Raw genomic sequence first — 26,632 nt, 5'->3', positions numbered from 1 at the left:
AATTTATGGTACTGAATAATGGTAATTACACGCAGTAATACAAGTGTCTTAGACAAGCAATATATATTTGGGAAACATGTGCATTTGTATGCATATATACAAACATATGCTTCTTGCGGATACCTATGGCAAGATAAAGACCATAATATCATAACGATAGCATTATAATACTTGATGAGCGGCAGTTACTTAATATATATAAAAAAAAATATCCGCTTGTCTCTGTTTTTTATTCTTAAGAGTATATTTATCAAGGACGGCTAATAAACTGTATAGACTCTAATTGTTTGCATGTTTATTTGAAATCTTAATTTTTTTCATACATATTTTTAATTGAAATTATAACTAAGATTAATTGATGATATAAGAACAGAGTTATCAAAGTTCCTAGAGAGTTTTCTAAAAATAATAGAATTCGTTCCGTTATAAGTTTTAGCACATTAGAACACCAAAAATATAACGCGGAACTTTTACTCAGTGGATGAGTTCACACTACATCAATTAAGTTCGGCCAGATTTTTTGGTTGCCTGACCAGTAATATTAGGTGCATTGTGATTTCTGCAATCGCAATCAGTATCAGTAAACTAACGATTGATGTTACCATTGACGTCGGTACACGATTGATGTCAGTTAGTTTCTTGAGTGATCCGCAAGGAGTTTGGTGAGGAGGTAGTCTTTAAGGAGAAAAAATTCACCAAACTGATTCAGAGCCTCAATTTCAGCCTTGCATCGAAGCTCACCAAGCTTGTCCACCTAAAATAGAAGTCATATGACAGCTTTTTTGCCACTGTTTTACTGCCAGGATTTTAGTTATTAATACTTAACGTTTGTCTAAGCATTTAAATTGTTGCAACTAACAAATAAACGTGCTGATAAATAAAATATATTGTTTTACCGAGAAAACTGTGCGAGCATTTTAAGAACAGATACTATCTCCGTATACGGTCTATATATCCTCAAGCTATGCCAAACAAAGAAAGCTCAAGTCCAGCTCTTACTGATATAATATATATTCTGGGCATCTATTAATCACACTTGTAGTGTAGAACGCTACACAGAAAAAGATCGTCTTAAAGCGTAGGTTTAATACATTATATACACCGCTGATTTTTATAAGAATAAGATATTGACCTACGAGTTCATTGTTTAGTCGTTTATGTTATGTATTCGTCTATGGAATATATACATATATATATATATATATATATATAATAAGTTAGGCATTGAGTTTTTCATTCCTACCTCACTTCGCCATTGGGGCCTTCCTTTGATCCAAGGCCTGTTCATAAGGGCAATTCGACGTCGATTGTCCATATCGGAAAGCGGTAAGCGCCGCGCGTCATCCAATCTAAACCTTATATGAAAGGAAATGCCAGAAAAATATGCTTTTAAAACCATTTGAATATATTTAAGATTAGAATGATAAAATCATCGTCACGTAGTAGCTTAAGCAATTTATCAATATGTTAGGTAATGTATGTGTATACACATTACCTAACGTATTGATGTATATGCACTTTTATCCATAAAAATATCACCATCCTCATGAAGAAGATCGCCTTTTTTCACAGGACAAATAGGGTTTATCAAGTATGGCATTGCAATTTATATCTCATGAATGGACTCCTAAGGTGATTTAAGTGCGGATATCTCAATAACCAGTGGAAATAAGCTACAGATCACATTATTGAAATGCTATCATTGGCAAACGAACTGTAACGAACAAAGATCTACGACAAGATTAACGGATAAATATCGTTAAGACACACTCATCACTAGTAATGAAAAACATCCTGTTTGAGCTAAAGACAACTTACCTAGAGCATATTGAGAGAAATGCATACATGCACTTGAATAAATACATACTCGGCGATTTCGCTTGGATGAAATCCTATCCACCGGAGACCAGCTACCTCGAGTCGTAAGCGTGTGCTTCTCAAGGAACCGAAGGCGTAAATTCCAGCAATATCAAGGCCATACGGATCAGCATCAGTCAATGCGTAAAACCTACCCCAATATTAAATATGTATTAATTATATAGTTATAATAATAATAATAATTTTAATTTCCTTTACGTCTATTCAAATAACAATACACAGAACTGCTATGATCATTTATGTTTCAGCTCATTAAATCCCACCTGGCATTAGGTATTACTTTGTGCCTTAGGACCCACAGCATCTCCCTCGTACTGAAATCAGGAACGCCTGCAGTTAAACCATATCCACATATTTTGCTTAGCAAAGTCAAATACACGATCAGATGCATAAAGCGAGACTGAAAGAAGCTGAAAATGCATCCCAACTTTGCAAAACGTCATTTACAAAACATGTGTTTTTTGAAAAAAGAAAGCGTGTTTTCAAAACAAGCGTACTGTTTTATCGCTAAATAATTTATTTGACTACAATCCAAGCATATAATTTGCAATTCAGAATGCACCAGCTACATCGGGCAAGCAAGTTGCTATTTTTGAAAAGTACCGATCTTACTGAAATATATTGCCTATGTGAGTGGACAAGAGCACACTTAAAAAACAATTTTGTCGTTTTACCCTTCGTTTCAAAATTTTTTCAAATTCTATTTTTTCAGCTTTTCCAGAAGACATACACAGATTCACTACTACTAAAACAGCCGATTTTCGTAAAACACAGCCCATAATCGCTTGCATACTTCCGAGTCGCAGTTCAAACGCAAATGTTTCTCGATTGGCCAAATAATGTCCTTGTTCTGTTGTCGATAGGATACGTGTTTATTAAAACTATCAATTTCTCGACGGAAATTTTCATTAAAGGTGTGAACGATTTAGCTGCTTTATTATAACGAAACGAGATTAAGATTAAAAGTAACTTTGCTATAAAGCTCGGGCCATTCTAGATAATTCAATATAATTTACCTTTCCCAGTAACTAGAATTGTCTTCAAGCCATTCTGGTCGAGGAACTTAATGGCATTCTGATCTAAAAGCTTTTGGAAGACCGTATCCTTCTCTACGATCAAAACCGTGTTGGCGTTGCTTCGCATCTGCGTTTCAAACAAATATTGTTGTTTAAGGCCGTATTTTTATTCTAGGACCCAAGCAGAGCTCTGTGCAGGCCACCATGGCTCTTTGTATAGCTTTTTTACATTTTTTTAAATTATTTTCCAACGTTTTTTTTTCGATGGTTCTGCTTATTCTATGGCCCGGTATAAGACCCCTTTTTATAGCACTATGTATATCACTGCGACAGCAAAAGAAGATCACAATGCCAACACATGAAAATAGAAAATATCTAGAAAGAAGAAAAGGTCTAGCCTAGAACGTGTTCGAAAAGCAAAAATATGTGTAAAACGTTATCGGAGTTATAACAAAAGGGTACTCCTTTTGGCTGATAAAGATTCTTCTTTTAGCCTCATACTCAGAATACAAAAACTGTCTGTCTGTATTGTTTATTGATTTCTATAAAACCTAGACTCGAAAGAAGAAGAATTTTTCCACGCGGATAAACAAACAACTGTTTACTAACCTCCGCGATGGTACGCATATCACTAGGAATTGTGACAGGCGTGGAAAAACAATTGCACCAGGTATCTGCTTCAATCGTTCGCCACTCCAAATGACCGTACACCAAGCCCTGCTGACATGTACAAGTGTTTATAAAAAAGGTTTCTCTCACTTTATAATGGTTACGTACAAGAGCTTATATAATATAATAATGTATAATAAATAAACAAGATCATGCAGAAAACCTATGAGCTGGACATTATGATCATGATGGGTTATGAATGATCAGTGATGATAAATCAGAAAAGCAAATCAGATCGTTTTTTCTTCTATCTGCTTTTACACTGTCTTCTGGACGAAGTAAAATCAACCGTAGGACATTCTGTAGGAAAAGCCCATAAAATTATTATCAAACGGATGTTTTTGCTATAGTGCATGGATCCGCCGTATAATGGAACATCCGCTAGACGTTTTTGCTATTGATAGTTCAACTTAACTTGGTTTATATTGTTTTTAAAGCAAGTAAAGAACCGCATCTGATAATATACTAAACCCTCATAAAACACCGTCAATCTGAGCTATTTGAAAAGAATACTAAATCTATTACGCTTAGTATTAGGAATTTCGCAATATGAAATGCGTGTTTCTTTTTTATTACGACGTGTTAATAAACTTCAATTGATTGGATTATATGTTGAATGGAATATTTTATTCCTTTATTGGCTGTATAGCCTGGAAGATTGGAGGAAAACTGTTTCACAAGATTAAGAGAGAAATGGCACACCTTTGCTGTTGCCCGGACATTGAGATCCCTTCGAGCGCAATTAAGGAGGCATCCGAGGTCCTCTAGGCTATCCGCAACGTGAGCCTGAGCTCTAAAGATGTTCTCGTGCAGGTAAAAGATGCGTCGAACCTATGTATATAGCATATACAATAGCGAAAGCTATCTCTTCAAAGTATTATTTCAAAGTAGCGAGATTATTCAAATTAATGTTGTTAAAATTGGATTGTTTCTTTTAAAAGTGATAAATGAACTACATCTGGCACAAAAACACAAGAAAAACTTCTCGGAAATTTCCAATTTTTTTTTAATACAAAAAATAATAGCTCAAAGATTATATACTGAGCTGTATCTGCGGAAAATCGATACCTATCAACTCAACAAAATAAAGAAAAGAGATGTAAAGTCTTTACGTATTCGTGGCTATGCTAAAGATCCAGATTACTATTGTCTATTAAACACCACATGTGACTATAAAACTCGTGTCCGAATGTGTATGAAAAAATATTTTATGTTTGGAATTAACAATAACAGAAAACTTGCTTAAAAACACGGAGTTATAAGAAATTCACTGAAAATATCGTACTCATAGAGTTGCATACATAAGTGTAAGTAATGCGAAGTAACTTTAAAGAAAATAACAACGCGTAAATCGGCTCCTAGGAAATATAAACTTAAATTTAGTACTCCCTTTCACTGGCGATAATTTTCAATATCAGAAATTAAGGCGCACTTCATGCCGATTTGTAACAAAAATACAAAGCGAAGTCAAGATGCGAGGAAATTAAGTAACCTTACTGTTGAGTGCTGATTGTTAACAAGAAGAAAGAAGACCTCTTGGCAAACAGTCATTAAGCGAGCCCAACGCTCATCACTCCGCGGCTGGTTGAGGTCGAGATACTTCGTCGCAGTTCGGTGAGATCTTAGTTCCAATTCCTATGAACAGCATGAATAAATCAGGATAAATCCATGACGCTTGTATCAACCAATACGTAAATCTCCAATCATGCTATCTGTCTCTAAGTTATAGCAATTTTATACGATGACATTTAGACCTTAGTAACGTCAGTGAGCATTGTCAATTATTATAATGGTCGAATGTTTTCCAACCAATGAAGGATACATTAGTTCGATTTTGAATTAGATTTGTCCTATAACAGAGAAATGATGACAACATTAACTTGATTAAACCAAACTATTTTCATATATGCAAGAAGTGTTATGCCTCTGTACCTCTTAAAGTTCTTAGCTTACATGATCATACATACGAACGTCATGACGGACACTCCTTTTCAAAAACACAAGACGTTTTTATCTAGAATAGCGTCGAAATATTTATGCTTATCTATGTGTTCACAGGCCACAGCGCGCTACATGTGCCCCTAACATAAAACAGTCATTTCGGAAGTGAATTCTCTAAAAGTCCCAGTATTTTTGCACTGTTCGTAAAAATTTGTATGAGTCAATATGCAAGCGGTGAGGCCACTTGTACCAACTCTATCATGACCGTTGATACAGCTAGCTTGTTATTAAATAGGTCTAAAGCAATATCTCTTTTAAACTAAGCCATAGTTCGTTTTCAAATAAACGTTTTTCCATAAATATACTGAATGATCGCTTCTTCGCATAAAATCGTTAGTGTTTAGTATAGATCCGCTTTTGAGCTGTATAAACTAAGTACATGGGGCAAAACATAGATGTCTTCAAATAGCACTCTTTGATAAATAGAGCGACTTAGTAGGCTCCTTCATATTACTAGATAGGAGAGTCTGAAGGGTACACTAGTCCTATTTGCCTTCTCCACAGAAACGGTCGTTCCCTGAGAAGAGAAGAACCCAAAGAACAAGTTGGCCTGTGCCGCTCTACTATCTGTGTAAAACTGCTTACCTCAAGACAAGTAGTCTCTACAATGTTTCCGGACATATCCAAACACGGAAGTATTCTATTTACAAGAATACGTACAGCGATATGTTCCGCAAGCGCAAGCAGCTCATTTGTAAGTACTTCGGCCGTTTTCGTACAAAACAATAAAGGCCTATTAACTTCAGACACTTGGTCGACCAGTGCAGCAACCTGCCCGCTCTGCTGAGGCGCCGCAGTTGCTATGTAAAAATGTAATAATTAACACTTAGTAACACACAATTAGTCTTTGCGGAATAAATTATTTTGTCTGCTTTTCCACCCATTGACAGAGGTTTTATCGTACTACAAAAAAGTGCGTAGTCCTTTATAACGAAATGGCGGGAAAGTAAAGCCTTACTTTTGAATGCCTGCACTTTCATGACCTTAAACGTTGATGCTGTACCACTGAAAAGCCATTAAAGAAACTACTAGAATGAAATAACTCAAGTATCAGGTGGAGCTATACTAGTTATATATTCTAGATACAGAATACCGTCGAGAGATAGCGCATATTCGCTGCATATTCCATCTTTGGGCAGAATGCAGAAGCGACTTAAAGGTGTTTGGGTAATGTTGTTTCTTTCAGAAGATATTCATTGACTGATGTTATAGCATTGTGATCAAAATGTGTGTAACAATATCCATTACGTATTCGAAATTCTTTTGATCATTGTCCAAACAAATCATCCCACTATTCTGAAGGTAACGGTACTGGTTGCAGTACTACCAATGTGCGTCTGAACTAATAATATGAAAAAGCATTAATCTTCAAGAGAACAAATTTGAATCGCGTCGATCGGAAATACTCAGTCCGTTATCTCAGATTCTAAAAAAATAATAATTTTTTGTGATGAGTATAAAGAGAACATTTTCGAATAACAAAACAACCACTGTTAATTCTATCTGTACGTGAACTGTTTGCAGTGAGCAAATATTTAATGCGTTAAAATAAGTACATAATATGTACTCTAAGTACATAATATGTACAACTAAGTACATAATCTACGTAACATTACTGCATCTATTGGAAATATTATTTTGTGACTATTTCACAATTGATGAAAACATAAATATATCAATAACGTCATCAGAGTACTGCAGACTTTTCTCATAAATTTCTACATTCCCGTAGTTTACTAAATTAGTAGGAACTTTTCCCTGCAATGGATCTTAATCAAGAGAATGTCTGTCTTAAAAAATAACCTTATAAACGTAACATAGTGATGTTATAAAAATGTAAACAGGCAGTTTTTTGCTTGTTGAAATGATCATATATTTCTGTCAACCACAAAAGTGTATATAAGCATTGAGTTAGAGATGTAGATTTTACATTACAATGAGCAGTAGCATGAACGGCTTTGTAGAAAATGAAAATACAAACTTCGTATTGTTACATTTGAAACTTCACAATCAGCATAGTCGTCGTCAATTCTATAATCCTAACCATCTCGAAAATCATTGTTTTGAAGTTTACGGTGAATGAGTTTGCCTAGATAATTTTTTTGTTAATGACCTCGAAAAGTGCGTCGCTTTGAATGCAAATGTTGGGTTTGCTGCAATAATTCGAAGCTAATAGGCTAAAGATTCTGAGATTCGGCAACATTTTATACCGTGAATCTAAGGTAGAAAAAAAACGCAATGTCATTTTGACTTTTGTTTTTGAATTTTGTTTGATTTTGTTTTGATTTTTTTGATTGATTGATTGAAAATTGAATGAATGAAAAAAAAAAGAAAAAAATTCGCTTTGTCTAATAACATGCTAACGGGTAACCCAGAATGAAACCTCATAATCTCCTTTCCCTACACAAAAATAATATGGCTATGAGCTAAAATATGGGTTGAAATAAATAGTCATGGAGATTATTCTAAAATCCCTTAACGAAATATATCATTAATCCGCGATTAGTAAGCAATCCAGAGTATAAGAAATTGCAAATCTCGGTAGAAATTCTTGCTAATGATGTGTATTGTTTAAGAGAAGTTTATCTTTATTCAATAATTTCAAGTTTAACAAAGATTAATAACTGTAAATATAATATGTATGTATAATATAATATGACATTTGGTTAAAGATGTTGTATTAATTTTCTATGTTGATTGAAAAATCTGTGAATGAGTTTACAGTGATACAACTCTCTGACCTCTTTACGAAATAGTCACAAAAATTAATTTCTAAGTTTAAGAAAATAATTCGGAGCGTTGATTCGTCTCTGCAAATAAAAACCGGAACGATCATCAGTTGTTGATATGTCAATGTGTTAACGTAAAATTATGTTAGTTCATTAATGCACAGTGGAAGATTTACGAAGTGGTAACTCTAATTCTACTTTCGTCTAATGCCACATTTGTTGTTTCATCCTTGATCTTAGATGCATGTTCTTCAGAAGGAATTTTCCAGCATATTTTAGTCATTCTTACATTGAAATTCACTATGTTTTTCGACACTTGTATTTCTTTTGAGTTAAGTTAAATTCCTCTAGATTATAATCTTTAAAATTTGGTAAGTGACTTGTTACTCTCGAGGACGCTATAGTGATTATTACTACGACTTTTTGTCATTTCTATTCTGCGCTTTTTGTCGAATGCACCGATAGACAACGTTTATTTTTTTTATCCTTATTTATTTATAAATTCGAACGGGCACGGTATTACAATAGCCCCATCTCTCATTAAAACTTCTTCTGCACGGCATGCCCACTTGTAGTTCAGAATGTTGCATCCCGGGTAGCTCTTAGAGCGAATCAATGGAATATTTCATTAAGGGAATCTGAAGTTTTCTTGATATCCATCAAGCTAATAACCATCATTCCATTCAGCGAGAGAAATCATTAAGCTCCATCTCAGCTTAAGGGCTCAGCACGTTGTTGAGCAAGGCAAATGCAGTTTTGAACTCATACATAAGTTGTTCCTTTGCCTGGAACATTGAAACTAACAAAATCGATCCAGAATCGATTGCAGCTTGTGTATCTAATCAAATAATATTTTTTCATTAAAGTCTACATTTAGTGATTGAGTTGTACAACAGGTTGCAAGCAGGAGTTCCAACAAGTTTTGCTATGGATTTTCCCGCGTTTCATTTGAACGGATGAGCGTCTCGCCACCGTCGCAAGTTTGTTTGGCAGAACAAACGAGTTAGTGTTCTAGACATACGACAGTAGCCTTAAGCAGCCGCCATCTCTCCCTCGCAACTCGGCGGCTTCTCGGCAGCATCGGCAGCTCGGAGCTGCTGTGAGCATCGTTTGATCGGTGGTTATCCCGCGGCAAGTAGTGGTGAAGTTTGTGGCACTTAGAAGAGCTGAGGGAACGTGTTACCTCCGCTATTGTTTGGTGTTGCCTCTAGAGGAACTGTCGTAACGTGGGCCCTGACCGGGCTTCGGTAAAAGCCGGTATGGCCGATCTCGACGAGGAGAACTTCAGTGGTAAGTTCATTCCCTTCCATACAAAAGTCCCTGACAACACAAAAACTCCGCACCCAGTAGTACCGACAGCCATGGCATCAACCCGGCTTAAGCCAGTCCTTCAGGACACCACACGTCTGTGCACACACACACATAGACACGCATATCATCATATCATATCATACAGAGATGTGCACCCGTATCATGTTCAAATACCGGTAAGACGTTACTTATTGGAATGATGAAGCTGATATACGTGTTTTACCAATTATTTTTTCAAGACCTAATCGCTCCGAACAAACCCGATGGCGTCGCCTGTGTAGCGGGAGGGGGGAGGGAGCTGTGTCAATAAGTGTTCGTAGCCACACATAGACCTACAGATCAACCAGCCAATCAGCCAAACTCTCCGGGTGCGAACTCTTCGCTACCGGCGGCGCTTTTCGGTTCGAGTTAGGCCTAGCTTCTGTGTTGCTCTTTGATACTGATTTTTTCTGTACTTTCGCTATAGATGAACTTGGCATACTGCTTCAGTAAATTTCTTAAAAAGGAAGATGTGTATTTTTTTGAAAGGCTCGCTTAGCTATTGCAAAAGAACGCGCCTCTATTGGGTTTCAGCGGTAGACATCACAAGTCGACAACCACAGGAGACGATAGACGACAGAGTAAACTAAGACATGCGAATACATTGTACTGTACAATACTATACATTCACTTTTCTGATAATCTCTGTTTCTTTGTGATTTTATGGTTACATCGCTGCCTTTTTGTTCCTATTGCAAGACTAAGGCTGCTGCTATAATTCTAGCAGGAATTAGGGACATAAGTTAACAGATTTTTTCCGATCGCGTTCGCTATAGTTAAATCGAAATGCCTCCTAATTTTTTAATCAATTATGGTAGTATCATTACACAAGCTATAAAGAGGTTAGCGTTACCTGTATTTTGCGATGCCGGCCTATCCTCAGCCCCTAGATTCTGCTACAAAGCATGAATGAAATACGCAAAGATAAACGTCATATGTATTCGTTCGCTTATATTCACACCAATCTTTATTATTAAACAACATGATTGTATATATGTAGTGATCTACTTATATATGTATATATAAAAACGGATGGACATTCGTTCCCCATGACCCCCTTCTCACCCTTCCGAGCATGTAAAACGTATCAAAAATTTATATTGCGCATTTTACAATAATTCCAACGTTTCTATAATATTAAAACTATGGCATTCATCACTGTGTTTTCAGTAATTTATGATGCTTCTTTTCTGAATGCTTTTTTGACACTAATCTTCAATGCAAATAGCAACTTCCGAAACTACAGCTAGTACACCCAACATCCATTTTAGAGGACAATTGTCATAAAAATACTTTTGTAACGTTCAAAATAGATATCTCTATTAGTTCACGTCTACTTTATAAGCCGGCACAACATAAACTCTGTCTAGTAAAGTCTCGTGAAAGTACAGGAACCTTTTCACGTACGTACAGCCGTCTAATTAGGCAAAGCCAAGTCTATCACTATGTCGTTCTTAAAGAGTTGTATTGCGTAATGACTTGGTGGGTTATACAAGAACTATAGTATTTATAGTCCTGAGAGCATTATTATGGCGCTAGTGGATCAACGGGCGAAATCTCGGCAGAAAAACATACTAACATTGTACGAAATTAATAGAAGACTTAAATGTCTATGAATTTAATACGTCGTTTCTTGATTAGAATGTTCATGTATCTGCTAATTTCATCTCTGCGTCGCACTGCATCACAGTACACACGCAGCACAGATGATATTACTTGTGTCCTGCTCGCTGCTGCTGTTTGATTACGGTAGGCACTGCAATGAGATAGCGACAAAGGCCTATCATGTTTTAGTTTTGCACTTCTATATTGCGCTATATAACTACCGCATAATAATTGCTTTGTAGCTACTTCTATAAGGTAGCAGCGGTAGCAGCAGCAAGATCACTAGTGGGTTTGTAGAAGAATGAAAAGGGCAAGGAGGTAAAACTGGAGGCGGCAAGGGAGATAGAAAACTCAAAACGACATTGTTGATAGGTGCATATTAAGTTTTTCATTTGTTTCATCTTTAAGTTGATAGGTTGACCAGTAAAGTTCTGTTTATTCATATATTGCTGTAATGGAAATGGTATTTAAAGCCTACAGGCCCAATTTATTATGATTGTCTAGCCGACTTTGACCTCTTGGCAAACGCCAGCCGAAATAGGCTTGACACTTATAGCGCCTACAAAATTGTTGCTGCAACAGAAGCACCTATAAGCAGCGGTGGCGGGTTAACGAACCCGCGGCCGTCACTCGGCAGCACTGCAGCAGCAGCGGCAACAATAAACTGTCTTCTGTCGCCCCACTGTTTAACAACAACAACAACACTCACTATATCACCAGCGCCGAGAACAACATCATCGTGTGCCGTTATCGCTGTCTTCATCGATGGACTCGGCGCTATCTGCAACTGATACAGTGCCTCCGAGGAAAACGACGGCGAAGAAAAGTTAGAAAAAGAGTGACTGAAAACCATTAACCAACTGACTACGAGAGAGAGACGCGAATGCGAATGAGTGGGCTTGTGTCAGTGGAAGGACACACGCATGACAAGCTGGTATACTCATGGTTTTGACAATGATACAGATGATACTAGAAGCAATCACGGCAGCGGAAGCCTTTAATGTGGTCAACAAACGCCCAACCTAATTCTTTCGGCTCCCGAGCAACCTTCTGGGAGCGTTGCCAATATTTATGTTTCTTTTTAATACCGATTTACAGTTACGTTTGACTCACGTACATATCATCATACTGCCTGGCCAAAGTCAGTTCACAGAGGTCTCTAATTCGTTAAAAATAATGACTTTTTTTGTCGGTTTGGAAAAAGGTTTTTATTTTAGCAATTAAAAGTTGTAGCCTTGTTAAACATTAGCCGACTATTTGACGCTTGTTGAATCTACTCAGAAATAATGTTCTTGAAATTGTTTCTCATTGACAACACCTTTTATAGTTTTTTTGTGGCTATGATATTAAAAAACCCTAGACTTATGCATTTGTTTTCGAAACAAACTAGATGGCCATTGTTCACAATGAATTAAAATCTTAGATATTTAACAACAAATTAGGGTACGTGAATAAATTATGGCGTCATTACGATTACTGACGGAGTTGACAGCCTACGACATTTGATATCTTTTTTAAAAACGCCATCAAAGGTAGAGCTGAAATCTAGACGAGACCAGTACTAATTGCTACAAGTTAATCTCGTCGTTTTAGAACGTATCTACTTAAAAATGCACCTTTTTATTTATGTATAGGTAAACAATGTTAGAAGAAACTCATCAGTTTAGGTACCGGACTTTATAAAAACGTAACATAATGAACTCTTACTTTTCGAACTTTTCGCAGCCTTGTTCCTTTCTTCAGTCGAAGTGTATGCCATTATTATCTGTGATCTTCTGCCCTTTGGATGGTGACTTATTACGCTGGTGCATGAGATACGATAAATTGCCAAAAAGCAATTTCGATATCATAATAACTTCGATATTAGAAAGTTCTTGAGAATTTGGAAAAAATGGTAATCTGTAAGCGTATTGTTTGGTGAGTACAGTGGATGACAATGAGCATCTAGCTGTAATTACTGCGTTTTAACACCGTGAATCTTTTGGCGTGAGATGGACCGTTATCAGGGGGTGGTTTACCTTTGTTGACTATTTTTGCCCATCTAATTAGTTTTTTCGCTTCCTTTTCCAATTGCTGACAAACCCGGACTAACCAAGTTACGGATAAAATTTGCACATCATTATTAACCGGACTACAACCTATTACAGCTGTTTTAAGTTGATGCCCCGTCAGTTAAATTATGCCTCTCATTGATGTGACCGTCTGCGATTATCGTAGAGAATCTATTTTTTCAGTTCAAATTTCAATTCGGTGTGAGGATGGATCACTGTTATAATGTGAGAGCAAAGAGAAGCAAGGATCTTTACGAGTCTGCGTTTTTGATCTTCGCTCAAATCATGTAACACCCAAATATGTTTACCTTATTGATCAAAGTGAATTCAAAGGAGATATTTTTTCATGGGTCAAACGTAAGTGCTAACACCCGTCCACTTTGAGTTGGGTCGGTTTTCACTGTACTCTTGATTTTTCGTGATTCACCTTTGCAAATGGCTGCCCCCTGCAATTTACGTTCGAATTCAAAGTTTCTGCCTTGGAATATTTCGAACGAATAGCTCGCGGTGTTTTTAATAGTAGATCCCTTACAGAGTATCTTACAGCGAGCTGCCTACGGCTGTAGTTCCACAGTAGAACCTGTCCTCGTAAACTATTCGTTCGCGTTTTCCGTGGCACATTGCAGTTTGCCAGGATAAAATTGTAGTGACATTATCCGAATGGATGGTCTTTGATTTTAAAAAAATACGAACGTATTTTGAATGCAGAAAAAGGATAATAGAATATCGCATTATTACCGAGTAGCGTCATTTTGAAATATGAGGGTAATATTTGTCACGTTTGATACTGAACAACCCACTACATGAAGAATTACTGTCGAGAGAAGACCAGATATTTTTCTCATAACGCCTTCACATCAAATCTACAGTATCCGGGTGCCACTGAGTGAGCAAAATGAGGAAGCAATTACTAGATAGTATAGGAAAGTACAATCTTTGGACGAAATAGCTCAGTTTCTTGCTGAGGCGGAATAGTCCAACGCTAGAGCAAATCTATTTCGGTAGATTCGGAAGAAGAAAGTGCCTCAAAGGTTACATATTTGAAACATAACTTCTATGCTATATGAAATACTTACATCTATTAGAATAAATGCTTAAGTTACGCCTGTCTTATCACTATAGTTTCCATCGCCTGCGATGCTTAGTTTTTAATTTAGTTCTGTTTCGATTTGTCAGGGGGTTCAGAAGAGGAGCAAGAAGTTGAAGGAGGGGGTGCCAACGCCGATGTTGACTACGATGAAGCTGGCGAAGAGGAAGAATCCGGGGCCGGTCAGCGCCGGGGCGGAAGTCGCAAGGCAAAAAAGCGTAAGGCAGCTCAGAGAGACAAAAAAGCAAAGAAAAAGAAACGTCGTAGCCGCGCGGCAGCTAACAGCGACGATGATGAGAACAGTAAGGCCGAAAGCGATGCAGCACAACAAAGCGACGAAGAATACACAGCTAAGCCCAGGTAAACTTATATTAATATGGTACAATATTATAGACTGCATATAAGACACGTATTTTCGCACCCAGAATACGTAGAACTGCAGCAAAGAAAATTCGCTCTCTGTCATTAGTAATAACAAATAACATGTCCCTTATTTATTAGATCAATTTTGTGCTAAATAACTGTAGCAAGACAAAAATTAATGTTGGGAAAACTATATATTGTTGCATATCTCTTTCTTCTTTCCATGCGTTGATGTTGAAATAAATACTTCATTCTGTTTGTTACAGTAAACGACGCGGTGAGAGCGCTGTTGCACAGGAAGAAAATGAATCAAATACCAAATCGGTAGCTGAAATTCTTGAAGAATTCCAAATGGTTGATGCCATGACTGAGTATACTGATGAAGATTATCAAGAGCTAACGTCATATAAGGTAAATGAAAGCCAACTAATTTGAAAAAAAAAATATATATATATATGTGAATGTGTGTGTGTAGGTTGAAGAAAACTTTGACGGGCTGTTTGTCGTAGTGGGCATGCTTTCACACACGACTCTTGGAAGATCCTCAAAAGGATTTAAACATAGAGAGCTCGATTTACTTGCAGTTAGCTAAAGTGTATCAAAAAGTTACCTTTAATCCACTTAGGTTTTTAATACAGAAACTAATGGCCAGAAGAATATCAATTCAAAATTAGGCGCTTTAAATCCTCGTGGGTTAGCACAGCTCGGAAGTTCTAACCGTCAGCCTCTTAAAATTTTTACGCCTTTTCAATTTTTAAGCCGTTTTGAGTCCTTGTATTATTAGGACTTTCGAATTGCTATTGGCCAAAGATTTAATTCCGTTAAACCTTTTATATGCAGCAGGTCACACTTTAATGAGTCTACACCTACCAATATCGCTTAGTGCATGCTATTATTAGTAAGTTATTATTAAGTCAATTGTGGAGTAAAGAAGGAATATTTTAAAAATGATTAGTGAGTCAATTAGGGCCCGAATTAAGGCTGTGGTCGCAGGCGATGTTAGATATGTTTCATGACCGCCGCAAGTGACATTTTCGGCACATGCGAAAAATGTTGAAAATATCCGTTTAAACAAAAACATGCTTTATTTCTAAGACTGTCTCTTAACAAAGATAGTTTTGTCTAAAATGCTTTGTTTCTATCGTAAAGGAAAAATTTTAGCTCCAGACGCAGCGCTACGACTCGCGATATGATATGATACGCCAAAACCGTATATATATATATATATGTATATATATATACGGTTACAAGCGGATCCAAGAGATTTTGAAATTAATAATGTTTGAACTAATTAGGTTAATTTGATGGTTTCTTTAATACGTGGTATAGGCGTTCTCCTTTATTTTTTACACACTTGTCCCAGCGCTCTGATAGGTTCTGGACAGCTATATACATGTTATTCGCGTCCCCATCTGCGGGTTCTCGAAATAAGTTGATACCGAAATATAAGATTGCCCTTTTTAGGGCATGGCAAGTCCCATGCATAGGAATAAGCGAGCTGAAGTCAACGTTGTATATTCCTTTGCTCAATTTAAGAAATACTTGAAAAAATAAGATGCGGTCTGGCATTGGCGTCAAGTAACCTGATTGCGTGTTTTCGATTGCTGTTCCTACGGTTCTTGAGGAACTTAAGCTAGCCGGGGGCATTGATTGTTCAATTTTCGGCGAGTATTTCATGGTACTAGATGCTCTTGATCTCCATTGCAAGTATTATCATCTCTTTAAGTCTGGAACTAGTTGACACTGTTATCCAACTCGATTTCGTCGCAGGACGACACCATTCTCTCGCCTGGTATTTTTTTGACCAATGGCAGAGATTAAATTGTTATGCCTCACGGAGGCGCTTTTTTTACTAATTAAGGGTCTACATACACTACACACATTTTTAACGAACCAGCCTGGAATCAATTCCCGGCTGACAGATCTTTATCCACTTTCGGATTTTCAGTATTTGGGTTATAATTTTGTGACACGTTATTTGTGAAATGCCAGTTTTGACCGGCGGAGTTCTTAGAATTCGAACTTTGCATTCATGAAAACTTCCTAGATTGCGGCAATGCGTTGTTGTCCTTCACGTGTTCACATCTGGTCACTTTCTTGTTAGACTTCGACGTTCCAACTTCGGTTTTTGAAATGTTTGCATCATTTGCATACTGTGCCTAAGGCCCCTTTGCCTAATATTTTTGCCAATCTTTGATAAATTTCTACAGCGCTGTGGCTTTCAAGGAACAAAAACTTTACCACTGAGCGTTGATTTTCGACACTAAAAGATGTTTTCTCTTTGTAACTCATTCCTCCGGGGGTAAACGCAATTAATGATCACTCACAAGAAAACTGAAGTACTACCAGCCAAAAATCGTCTGTAAACAGTGCGTGATTCAAAAGCTATTCAGTTTCAAAATCTACCAGATTCGCTTGAGACACTTATTATGTATTGATTTAAAACTTTTTAATTACAGTTGCGTTATTGTTGCTATATTTCAATGAGCTAGGACACCGTACCTATCCATATATACTAAATATGTGCAATTGAATGGTTTGTAACATCACCGATTTTAGGTGTATTCTATGAAAATTCGGCCATTGATTCAAAAGGCCAATCCAAAAGCTGCTATGGCTAAAATCATCGCGTTGATGTCGGCTAAGTGGGCAGAGTTTTCTAAAGGTCATCCGAAGCCGGAGCTTCTAGAACAGGAACAGACAAAAGAAGAAAAGGACGATGATAAGCCGTTAAAGCGAGGCCGGAAAAATGCGCAGGCCGCTAAGAAAGAAAAGGTACCTGCTATTAAGATCAAGATAGGTGGAAAACGCGTCTCCGGGCGTCGGCGGCCTAATCAGTCGTCGGACGAGGAAGCAGACGTCCAGGAGGATGACGACAGCGACGCAAATTTTGAGGCTGCCCTCGAGGAAGCCGCTGCAGCGGCGCCAAAGCGAGGTGCTCGACGTAGCGCCCCTGCTAAAGCTGGTAAGCAAGCACCCAGCACCAGCTCGAGCGTCGCCAAACCTAAACGCAGTGGTAAGAAGGCATCATCGGACAACGAGGACGCATATGACACCGATCACCAGGACTACTGTGAGGTATGTCAACAGGGTGGTGAAGTGATCCTCTGTGACACGTGTCCACGTGCCTATCATCTTGTGTGTCTCGAACCGGAGCTCGAGGAGCCTCCTGAGGGACGCTGGAGCTGCCCGCGCTGTGAAGGCGACGGGATATCGGCTGAGGGCGGAGCTCCCGATGCTCAGGAGGCTGCCGGGCCCCGCTCGAAAGGTGGCAGCAGCAGCAGCAGCAAAAATAAGGAGGGTGGTGGTGATGAACATATGGAATATTGTCGCTCTTGCAAGGAAGGTGGAGATTTGCTACATTGTGATCAATGTCCTGGTTCATACCATCTCGACTGTGTGTTCCCACCGATTTCGCGTGCGCCTGCGGGCAAATGGACCTGCCCAAGATGTGCGTGCGAACCCCTGAAAGGGCGCGTTCAGCGCATTCTGTCGTGGAAATGGGCCGAGTGGAAAGTGGAAGACGAAAACGAGGAAGACGAGGAAGACGAGAAGGACGACAAAGATGAAAAAGAAAAGGAAGAGGGCGAAGAGGACAAAGAAAAGAAGAAGCCAGAACCGCGTGAGCCTGTAAAATATCGTTTGTTTTTTATCAAATGGCACGACATGTCGTACTGGCATTGTTCTTGGGCCAATGAATTGCAGTTGGACGTTTTCCATCCGTCATTGTTGCGGAACTACTCTCGAAAAAATGACATGGATGAGCCCCCGCAAGCCGAAGATCTCCCTAACCATAAATCGTCTTTGGCCAAACGAGATAAACACTACGCTGAACTGGAGGAAAAGTATTATCGTTACGGAATCAAACCCGAGTGGTTGGAAATAAGTAGGGTAAGATAGACATTTCAGCTTAATTTAATAAGATTGATTTAATAAAAGTGCATCCATCACCCATAAAATATTTTAGTGAACAATTGATGCAATAGCAATTTTATTAAAAATTAAGGTCTCTTTTTTTTAGGTAATTAATCATCGCACATACCGCGCCGGACAAAATGTATACTTAATAAAGTGGCGTGAGCTAGACTACTCAGCTTGCACTTGGGAAGTAGAAGATAATGGCGGGGAGTTTGAGATTACGGATATGAAGAAGTTTGTCCAGGAGTACTGGGATTTCCGAGCCCTCATGGAACATACAGAGAATGTTTGTAATAAGAAACCTGGAAGCAAACCATCCAAAAGCAAGAAAAAGACAGAGGCGTTTGGTCGGTACTCTGTGCCACCATTTGAGAAGCCTCTTAACGATCCCAAAAAGAAATATGAAGGTCAACCGCCGTACGTAGTAGAAAACGGCAATCAACTGCATCCGTACCAGCTGGAGGGCATTAACTGGCTTCGCTTTTCATGGGGCCAACGTACTGACACAATTCTCGCCGATGAAATGGGTCTCGGAAAGACCATCCAAACTATCACATTTCTCTACTCGCTTTATAAAGAAGGCCACTCACGTGGGCCATTCCTCGTTGCTGTGCCGCTTTCTACACTGATCAACTGGGAACGCGAGTTTGAATTATGGGCACCAGAAATGTACGTCGTGACGTACGTGGGCGATAAAGATTCACGTGCCGTTATTCGTGAGAACGAATTTTCGTTCGAAGAAAAAGCTGTCCGCAGTTCGAACAAGGTTTTTAAGATGAAAAAAGACGCACCTATAAAATTTCACGCTCTTCTCACATCTTATGAACTCATCTCTATGGACCAGGCATTGCTTGGCAGTATCGACTGGCACGTTCTAGTAGTAGACGAAGCTCATCGCCTGAAATCAAATCAGTCTAAGTTCTTCAAGGTGCTTAGTCAATATCCGATTCGGTACAAGCTTTTACTCACAGGAACACCACTGCAAAATAATCTGGAAGAGCTGTTCCACCTCATGAACTTCCTCTCCCCGGCGAACTTCAATGATTTACAAGTAAGTGTTTCAATATTTATTTTACTCAGATATAATCGCTGTATGTGATCGTTTTATTTAAACTCATTTGCGACAAGCCGAACGTTACTCTAGGTATTTTGCTCCTATGCGTTCCTTATAGTTACTCAACTGCCAGCAAATTGCTGCTTATTCTTCTAATTTTTATTTACAGGTTATCTAATACAATATCGTTGTTTTTTAGGGGTTCCTGAACGAGTTCGCGGACATCGCTAAGGAGGAGCAGGTGAAGAAACTGCATGACCTGCTGGGCTGCCACCTCCTGAGGCGACTCAAGGCCGACGTCCTAACGGGCATGCCCTCCAAAAGCGAATTCATTGTCCGCGTCGAGCTCAGCCCCATACAAAAGAAGTATTACAAGTGGATCTTGACGCGTAACTACGATGCGCTTTCTATTAAAGGAGGGGGCCAATCTGTGTCGCTTCTAAATATTATGATGGATCTTAAGAAGTGTTGTAACCATCCCTTCTTGTTCCCGGCGGCGCAAACTGAAGCCGAACGTTTAGCCAACGGAGCATTTACTGTAAACAGTCTCGTGAAATCATGCGGTAAAATGATTGTTATGCAGAAGATGATGAAACTGCTTAAGCAGCAGGGCCACCGTGTGCTGATTTTCTCACAGATGACCAAGATGCTTGATCTTCTGGAGGACTTTCTTGAAGGTGAGGGCTACAAATATGAGCGTATCGACGGAGGTATCACAGGAACAATGCGCCAGGAAGCTATTGATCGCTTCAATAAGCCTGATGCTGAACAATTCTGCTTTTTGTTATCAACAAAAGCTGGAGGTCTGGGTATTAATCTCGCCACAGCAGACACTGTCATCATTTACGATAGTGACTGGAATCCGCATAACGATATTCAGGCTTTTTCGCGCGCTCACCGTCTTGGCCAAACAAACAAAGTAATGATATATCGATTTGTCACGCGCGCTTCCGTAGAGGAGAGAGTCACTCAAGTAGCAAAGAAAAAAATGATGTTGACTCATCTTGTTGTACGTCCTGGAATGGGCCGACAGGGTAATGCTGCCATGTCAAAACAGGAGCTGGACGATATTCTGCGCTTCGGAACGGAAGAACTGTTCAAGGATGAAGATGGCGAAGACAATGCTATTCACTACGATGACAAAGCCATCGTCCAGCTTCTTGATCGTACCAAGGAAGGCATTGAAGAGAAGGAAATGGCTGCTAATGAGTACCTTGACTCGTTCAAGGTGGCGGCTTATGTAAAGAAGGACGCCACCGAGGAGGAGCCCGAAACCGAGATTATCAAGGAAGAGGTGGAGAGTGCTGATCCCGCGTACTGGGAGAAGCTTCTGCGTCATCACTATGAGCAACAACAGGAAATTATTTCGGGCCAGCTAGGCAAGGGGAAGCGCGTACGTCGCCAAGTGAACTACAACGATACGGAACAGGGCGGTTCAACAAGAGGACGCCAACTTGACGACAACTGGAATGAGCCGGTGTCTGACTATAATTCTGATTTCAGCATGCCGTCCGATGGCGACGATGATGACTTTGATGATAAGGAAGGTGGAAATATGGACAAATTGCGCCGGAGCCGTAAAAGCGAAAAGGATCGTCCGCTTCCACCGCTACTCGCCAAGGTTAACGGCAATATTGAGGTAGGCAATTTGTTTAATATTACAGTAACGCAATGTGGACACGTCGTTAACGTCTCACGATATGCGTCATTTTCAAAAAGTAAAGAAATCACGAAATATTCAGTAACACTTTTTATTACAGCTGCATAACTTTTGTACAACGATATTGAGCTACATATTTTTTGTACGCTGTACAGACAGATTTGCTACTTCAGCCGGAAAGTTATTCGTAGTGTATTTTTATGCAAGGAATTTGCATACAAGACACTTGTTCGAGCCGATAGTACTGGTTTCATTTGTTAATTCATCTCTGCTGGGTGCGTTGCAGGTTTTGGGCTTCAATGCCCGCCAGCGGCGAGCATTCCTTAATGCTATCATGCGATACGGTATGCCTCCACAAGACGCTTTCAACTCCCAGTGGCTAGTGCGAGACCTCCGTGGAAAATCGGAAAAGAATTTCAAAGCGTATGTCTCATTATTTATGCGTCATCTTTGCGAGCCGGGTGCTGATAATTCAGAAACATTTGCTGACGGCGTTCCTCGCGAAGGTCTTAGTCGACAACATGTTCTTACACGTATAGGAGTTATGTCGCTGATACGCAAAAAGGTGCAGGAATTTGAGCATATTAATGGTGTAGCAAGCATGACATCGGAAGAGCTTGGCCTGAATAAGGCCAAGAAGAAAGAGGATGAGGAGGCAGAGGCAAAAGCCAAAGAAACTAAAGATGAAGAACAGAAAGAGAAAACAGACGGATCTCCTGAATCGAAAACCGACAAGGACAAAGAAGTTAGCGACATTAAAGATGGCGTTGTTGGTGCTGCTGTCGCAGAGAAAGATGCGAAGCCCACCGAAGCAGGTATGTTTATGTTAATAGCGAAGGTCGTTTTAGAAACACAAGAAGCAATGGTATTGTCCTCAATTGCTATTTACAGCATTAGTAGGAGCAACATTAGTAGAGCTGAAAGGGGCTAGAAACAGATACTCACCAGTAAATCTTAGTTATTAAATTATTTAGGAGATTTCGTTTGCTCTACGCTAGAACCTGAAGTTTCCATCAGGAATACTCTTAGTACACTCTTAAACGAATATTCTGAGACACGACTTGATAACTTAGCTTTTTTATCATATCTAGGTGGCGATGAGCAAGAAGCGACCAAAAAAGAAGAGAAATCAGATGCCAAGGAATCAGAGAAGGCCTATGTCGAAACTAAAAAAGAGCCAGAACCTGCTGAAAATCCCAAGGACACTAAAGATAAAGAAGATGAAAAAGCAAAGACAGAGGCTGAGGGAAAGGACGAAGCTATCAAGGAGGAGTCGAAAGATGAGAAGGCTGCAGAAGACAAGTCTAAGCCTTCTGAGAATAAAGAAAATGAAAAAGATAAGACCGAGACCGAAACTACCGCTGAAACAGAAGAAAAAATAGCAAAGCTGGGGTTACCCTCTGAGTCAATTTCTAAAAGGAAGTTCATGTTCAACGTAGCTGATGGTGGCTTTACCGAGTTACATACGCTCTGGCAAAACGAGGAGGCTGCTTGTCCCGGCAAGGAGTTTGAGATTTGGCACCGTCGTCATGACTATTGGCTTCTGGCTGGTATCGTCAAGCACGGCTATGGCCGGTGGCAAGACATCCAGAATGATTTAGCATTTGCCATCATCAATGAGCCCTTCAAGAGCGAACAAGGCAAAGGAAACTTTCTAGATATCAAGAACAAATTCTTGGCACGCCGCTTCAAGCTATTGGAACAAGCACTCGTTATTGAGGAGCAGTTGCGCAGAGCTGCCTACCTTAACCTGACGCAGGACCCGGCACATCCAGCCATGGCACTAAACGCTCGGTTTGCTGAGCTCGAATGTCTTGCCGAGTCGCATCAGCACCTGTCGAAGGAGTCTGTAGCAGGCAACAAGCCAGCTAACGCCGTGCTGCACAAAGTCCTCAATCAGCTCGAAGAGCTCCTTTCCGATATGAAAAGTGACGTGAGCCGATTACCTGCCACCTTAGCACGAATTCCACCGGTTGCTCAGCGCCTGCAAATGAGTGAGCGTGGCATCCTTTCACGTTTGGCTGGTGGAACTCCGCCATTGCCACCTACCGTAGGAGCGCAGGCTGCGCAGGCTCAACAAGCGCAGGTTCAAGCGCAAGCTCAAGCCGTTCAACAGGCTCAAGCTCAGGCACAGGCAGCTGCTGCAGCTGCAGCTGCAGCGCAACAAGCGCAAGCGGCTCAAGCGGCTGCTGTTCAACAATCGCAGGCGCAAGCCCAAGCTCAGGCACAGGCCCAAGCCGTCCAGCAGGCTCAGGCTCAAGCGCAAGCCCTAACAGCTGCAGCACTTCAACAACAAGCCGCTGCCCTACAGCTGGCTTTTGCTAAGAACCCACTTGCGGCAGCGCAACTCAGTCGGGCGGGGATTTCAATTACGCCTACAGGCCTCTTACCAGGAGGAGCAGGTGGCGGCACCAGCACCAACTCAAAGCAGCGTTGAATGTGTCAACAACAAGTAACAGCTGTCGTAACTAGCGTCACACGCACAGTCGCTAGCAGCCCGTAAACCCCTCTCGTTTGTTCATCACCTCCACCGTCACCACCATCATAACATTTTTCCCTAGATGATTTTTAAGTGATTATTGGAGGTACGCAGTGGTCTGCGAGAACAGCAGTTCAACACAGTACACACGTAATAAATACCTACACATATTATAATTATAGTAGATAGATTATGATGACGACGATTATAGCACACAAATGGTGTATCAGGATGGAAGCGCAGGTAGAAAGTAGTACTGTGTGTAGCTCACGGGGGAACGATACGCTTTGTCTGACAAGGATAAAAAAAACAGAAAGAAGTCAGGGAATCTATTTTTGTTAGCTGGTACGGATAAATATATTTGCCGCTGGTAAAAAGTGATCGAAAATAAAAGCGGTGATGATTTGTGAATGGTTACAAGAGGTCAAAGGGCAAAAAAGTTGTTCCTTCGATCCGGTATGTAACCGACTTATCATCAAATCAGTAAACATATAGCAGTATTGATGATAATGACGATGGAAAATAGAATACGAATAAAACTATGGAAAAGCAGCACAAGGGAGGGTCGTTTCAAACGATATAAATAATATGTCAATTATAAATAATACCTATCGACAAATGGGTAACCAGAAAGGCCCTGTTTGCGTTAACGCTTACGCAGGGCAAATTCGGGCAGAAAGGCATACAAAATAAAATCACATGGAGGCAAGGCCTGAAAGAATATTACTTTTTAGTGGGTAGCTAGCTATCTTCTACTTTGTCGTACAGTTGGCATGTTGTGTTTTAGGAATATAATTGAGTGCATTGGCCCTCAACAAGAGCTTGAGAACGGCTTACCTGTGTCTCAAGGTTGTTGTGTTGTCATTAATCATTGAACACGCAATGACACTGCGCCTGCTAGCCACAATCCATATTATTATTGCTACTATTATCGTTATTTTCTATTTAATATGCTCATCTAAATAATAATTATTGTAAAGTGGCGAAAAATCGACAGAGAGACGAGAATAGTAATGTATCTGATGATTGATGAAGAAGCTTTCTCCCTAATCTGATTGCCCTAAACAAAAAAACAAACTATATACTATTTCTCCAGGAGATAATTATGAATCCGGCAAGAAGGTTGTCTGGCTGAGAGACGGGTATTTGAAGAGGGTAAATATTTTGTGTTCAGAAAATGCAGGCAGAATAAACAAATCAGTGTGTATTTGAAGTCAGTAAACAAGTTTAATGATTCTATGTTACGAAAGCGAGAACGTTTGTCTTTGCAACGCAAAAAACCCTCGTACAGAAATATCGAGCAGCAAAAATCGAACCCCCCATTTATATACAGGTTGTGTAAATATTATGACTAATATTAATAATAACAAAAATATCATCATTAAGTATTAGTTAAAGTAATATTATATCATGAAGCACCAGAATTGTGACGAATCATGACCATGACGACAAGGATAGCACACAATGAATGAATTAATGAATCGCACTAAAAAAATCATCGACTGACGAAAGAACAACTAATATACTCGGTCTATCGTTTGATGTGGAAAGAACCACTGCAGATGGAAAGAATAACAGACTGAAGTGTCTTGGCAGCCTGAATAAGGGTTCAGTAACTAAGATTACGACGATAGACTGCGATTGCTGTTAATGTGGAAAGCGGCGATGAGGTCAATATCCTATTAAAGGAAATAGTAGGCTAAAGATTTTTGTGAGTAACAAGACGGAGACAATTTTTAAGTATCGACGAGCGTAGTACACGAGTTTTTATTATTATGTGTTGGTATCCTGTTAGAGCGAGGTCGGGCTGATAATATATATATATATATACGTATATATATAAAGGTGGCGAACAGGTAGCTCTACGAGGTCGTCGGAACTAGGTATAAATGGCAACCGATAATGACAATATGAGAAAGAACAGACTTCACGCTAGGCAAAATGTAATAGCGACGGACTCGTGTTATTCGTATAGGTGCGAGTTGGCATCAGTATTTGAAAACGGTGACCACGGTTTGAGGATAAAGTTACTACACTAATGACCGATGGAAAAGAAAATCACGGAAATTCGGAAGTGACGATAAATTAAAGGTGAATGTTCTAATAAAATAGAGTAACAACAACAAAACTGAATGTGTATCAATAAAATTACTTCATTTCTTTTCATACAGTTTTTGTTATGAACGCACCACCCCATAGAATCAATATATATTAATGCTTAAATTTTAAAATACATAAAACAAAAATATCTTGAGTTTTAGTCATCGTTATGAAATGCATAGACAATACTACTATCTAAATCTGGGGAAAAGTAACTAAAATAGCTGCAAAGTAAGCTATAAAGTATTTTAAAAGGCAATGAAGGCCTTTATTCTATTATAGTTGTGTCCGAGTGCAGTGCTTTTACCAAACAGCCGGAAATTCTGAACAACTCAATGATCTAAATCATAATAGAGCTGTTAAATAAAATATTAGGATTAGCTTTAAATCGTACTGGACGAACATCAAATGAACCTGAACATGTTTCGTTTCACAAGAACGTCTTCGTAGCCCGATATTTGCTACATAAAGCCGCGTAGAGCTGTGTTAATAATAATAATAATAATAATATTAGTAATCACAGTAATAATAAGCTATCGATTTGCCTCTAAATGAAAAGGGTTTGAATCACAAATCTTTTTTTATGCAGCGTAACTAAAGTAAAAAAGGTTGCAACAAAGACGGCTTTCCTGAGGTTCTAGTTGCGAAAATGGTCGCTGCTATTTCAATAAA

General features: G+C 39.3%; 2 protein-coding genes across 2 annotated transcripts; one reads left to right on the top strand and one right to left on the bottom strand.

Moving 5' to 3' along the window:
- Nucleotides 1–266: 266 nt before the first annotated feature.
- Nucleotides 267–9,215, bottom strand: mei-W68 (meiotic W68). The gene is made up of 9 exons (XM_022810997.2): nucleotides 6,150–9,215; nucleotides 5,061–5,198; nucleotides 4,266–4,394; nucleotides 3,504–3,611; nucleotides 2,895–3,021; nucleotides 2,142–2,208; nucleotides 1,868–2,008; nucleotides 1,244–1,355; nucleotides 267–754 (listed from the first exon to the last, which is right to left on the bottom strand). Exons 1-9 carry the CDS (start codon nucleotides 6,183–6,185, stop codon nucleotides 632–634), a joined length of 981 nt encoding a protein of 326 aa, XP_022666732.1. The 5' UTR covers nucleotides 6,186–9,215; the 3' UTR covers nucleotides 267–631.
- Nucleotides 9,216–9,442: 227 nt separating this feature from the next.
- Nucleotides 9,443–26,028, top strand: Mi-2 (chromodomain-helicase-DNA-binding protein Mi-2 homolog). Its single transcript, XM_022811264.2, has 8 exons — nucleotides 9,443–9,583; nucleotides 14,476–14,746; nucleotides 15,016–15,160; nucleotides 17,309–18,640; nucleotides 18,771–19,718; nucleotides 19,921–21,360; nucleotides 21,668–22,196; nucleotides 22,473–26,028. The coding sequence occupies exons 1-8, from the start codon at nucleotides 9,553–9,555 to the stop codon at nucleotides 23,816–23,818; spliced, it is 6,042 nt and encodes a 2,013-aa protein (XP_022666999.1). The 5' UTR covers nucleotides 9,443–9,552; the 3' UTR covers nucleotides 23,819–26,028.
- The last annotated feature ends 604 nt before the right edge of the window (nucleotides 26,029–26,632 follow it).

This window comes from Varroa destructor, unplaced genomic scaffold (genome assembly GCF_002443255.2).
Source record: "Varroa destructor unplaced genomic scaffold, Vdes_3.0 BEIS01000006.1, whole genome shotgun sequence".
Lineage (NCBI taxonomy): Eukaryota > Metazoa > Arthropoda > Arachnida > Mesostigmata > Varroidae > Varroa > Varroa destructor.
This window is presented reverse-complemented; position numbering and strand designations above follow the sequence as displayed.

What these genes read in the sequence shown, in the direction of transcription:
- mei-W68 (XM_022810997.2), bottom strand. Translation starts at nt 6,185, where the DNA reads ATGTCCGGAAACATTGTAGAGACTACTTGTCTTGAG. An exon ending in ATGTCCGGGCAACAGCAAAG is followed by an intron (nt 3,612 to 4,265) that starts GTGTGCCATTTC and finishes ACATGTCAGCAG; the next exon opens with GGCTTGGTGTACGGTCATTT. An exon ending in AATTCTAGTTACTGGGAAAG is followed by an intron (nt 2,209 to 2,894) that starts GTAAATTATATT and finishes GTTTAACTGCAG; the next exon opens with GCGTTCCTGATTTCAGTACG.
- Mi-2 (XM_022811264.2), top strand. Translation starts at nt 9,553, where the DNA reads ATGGCCGATCTCGACGAGGAGAACTTCAGTG. An exon ending in AGTGGTTGGAAATAAGTAGG is followed by an intron (nt 18,641 to 18,770) that starts GTAAGATAGACA and finishes TCTTTTTTTTAG; the next exon opens with GTAATTAATCATCGCACATA. An exon ending in CGAACTTCAATGATTTACAA is followed by an intron (nt 19,719 to 19,920) that starts GTAAGTGTTTCA and finishes GTTGTTTTTTAG; the next exon opens with GGGTTCCTGAACGAGTTCGC.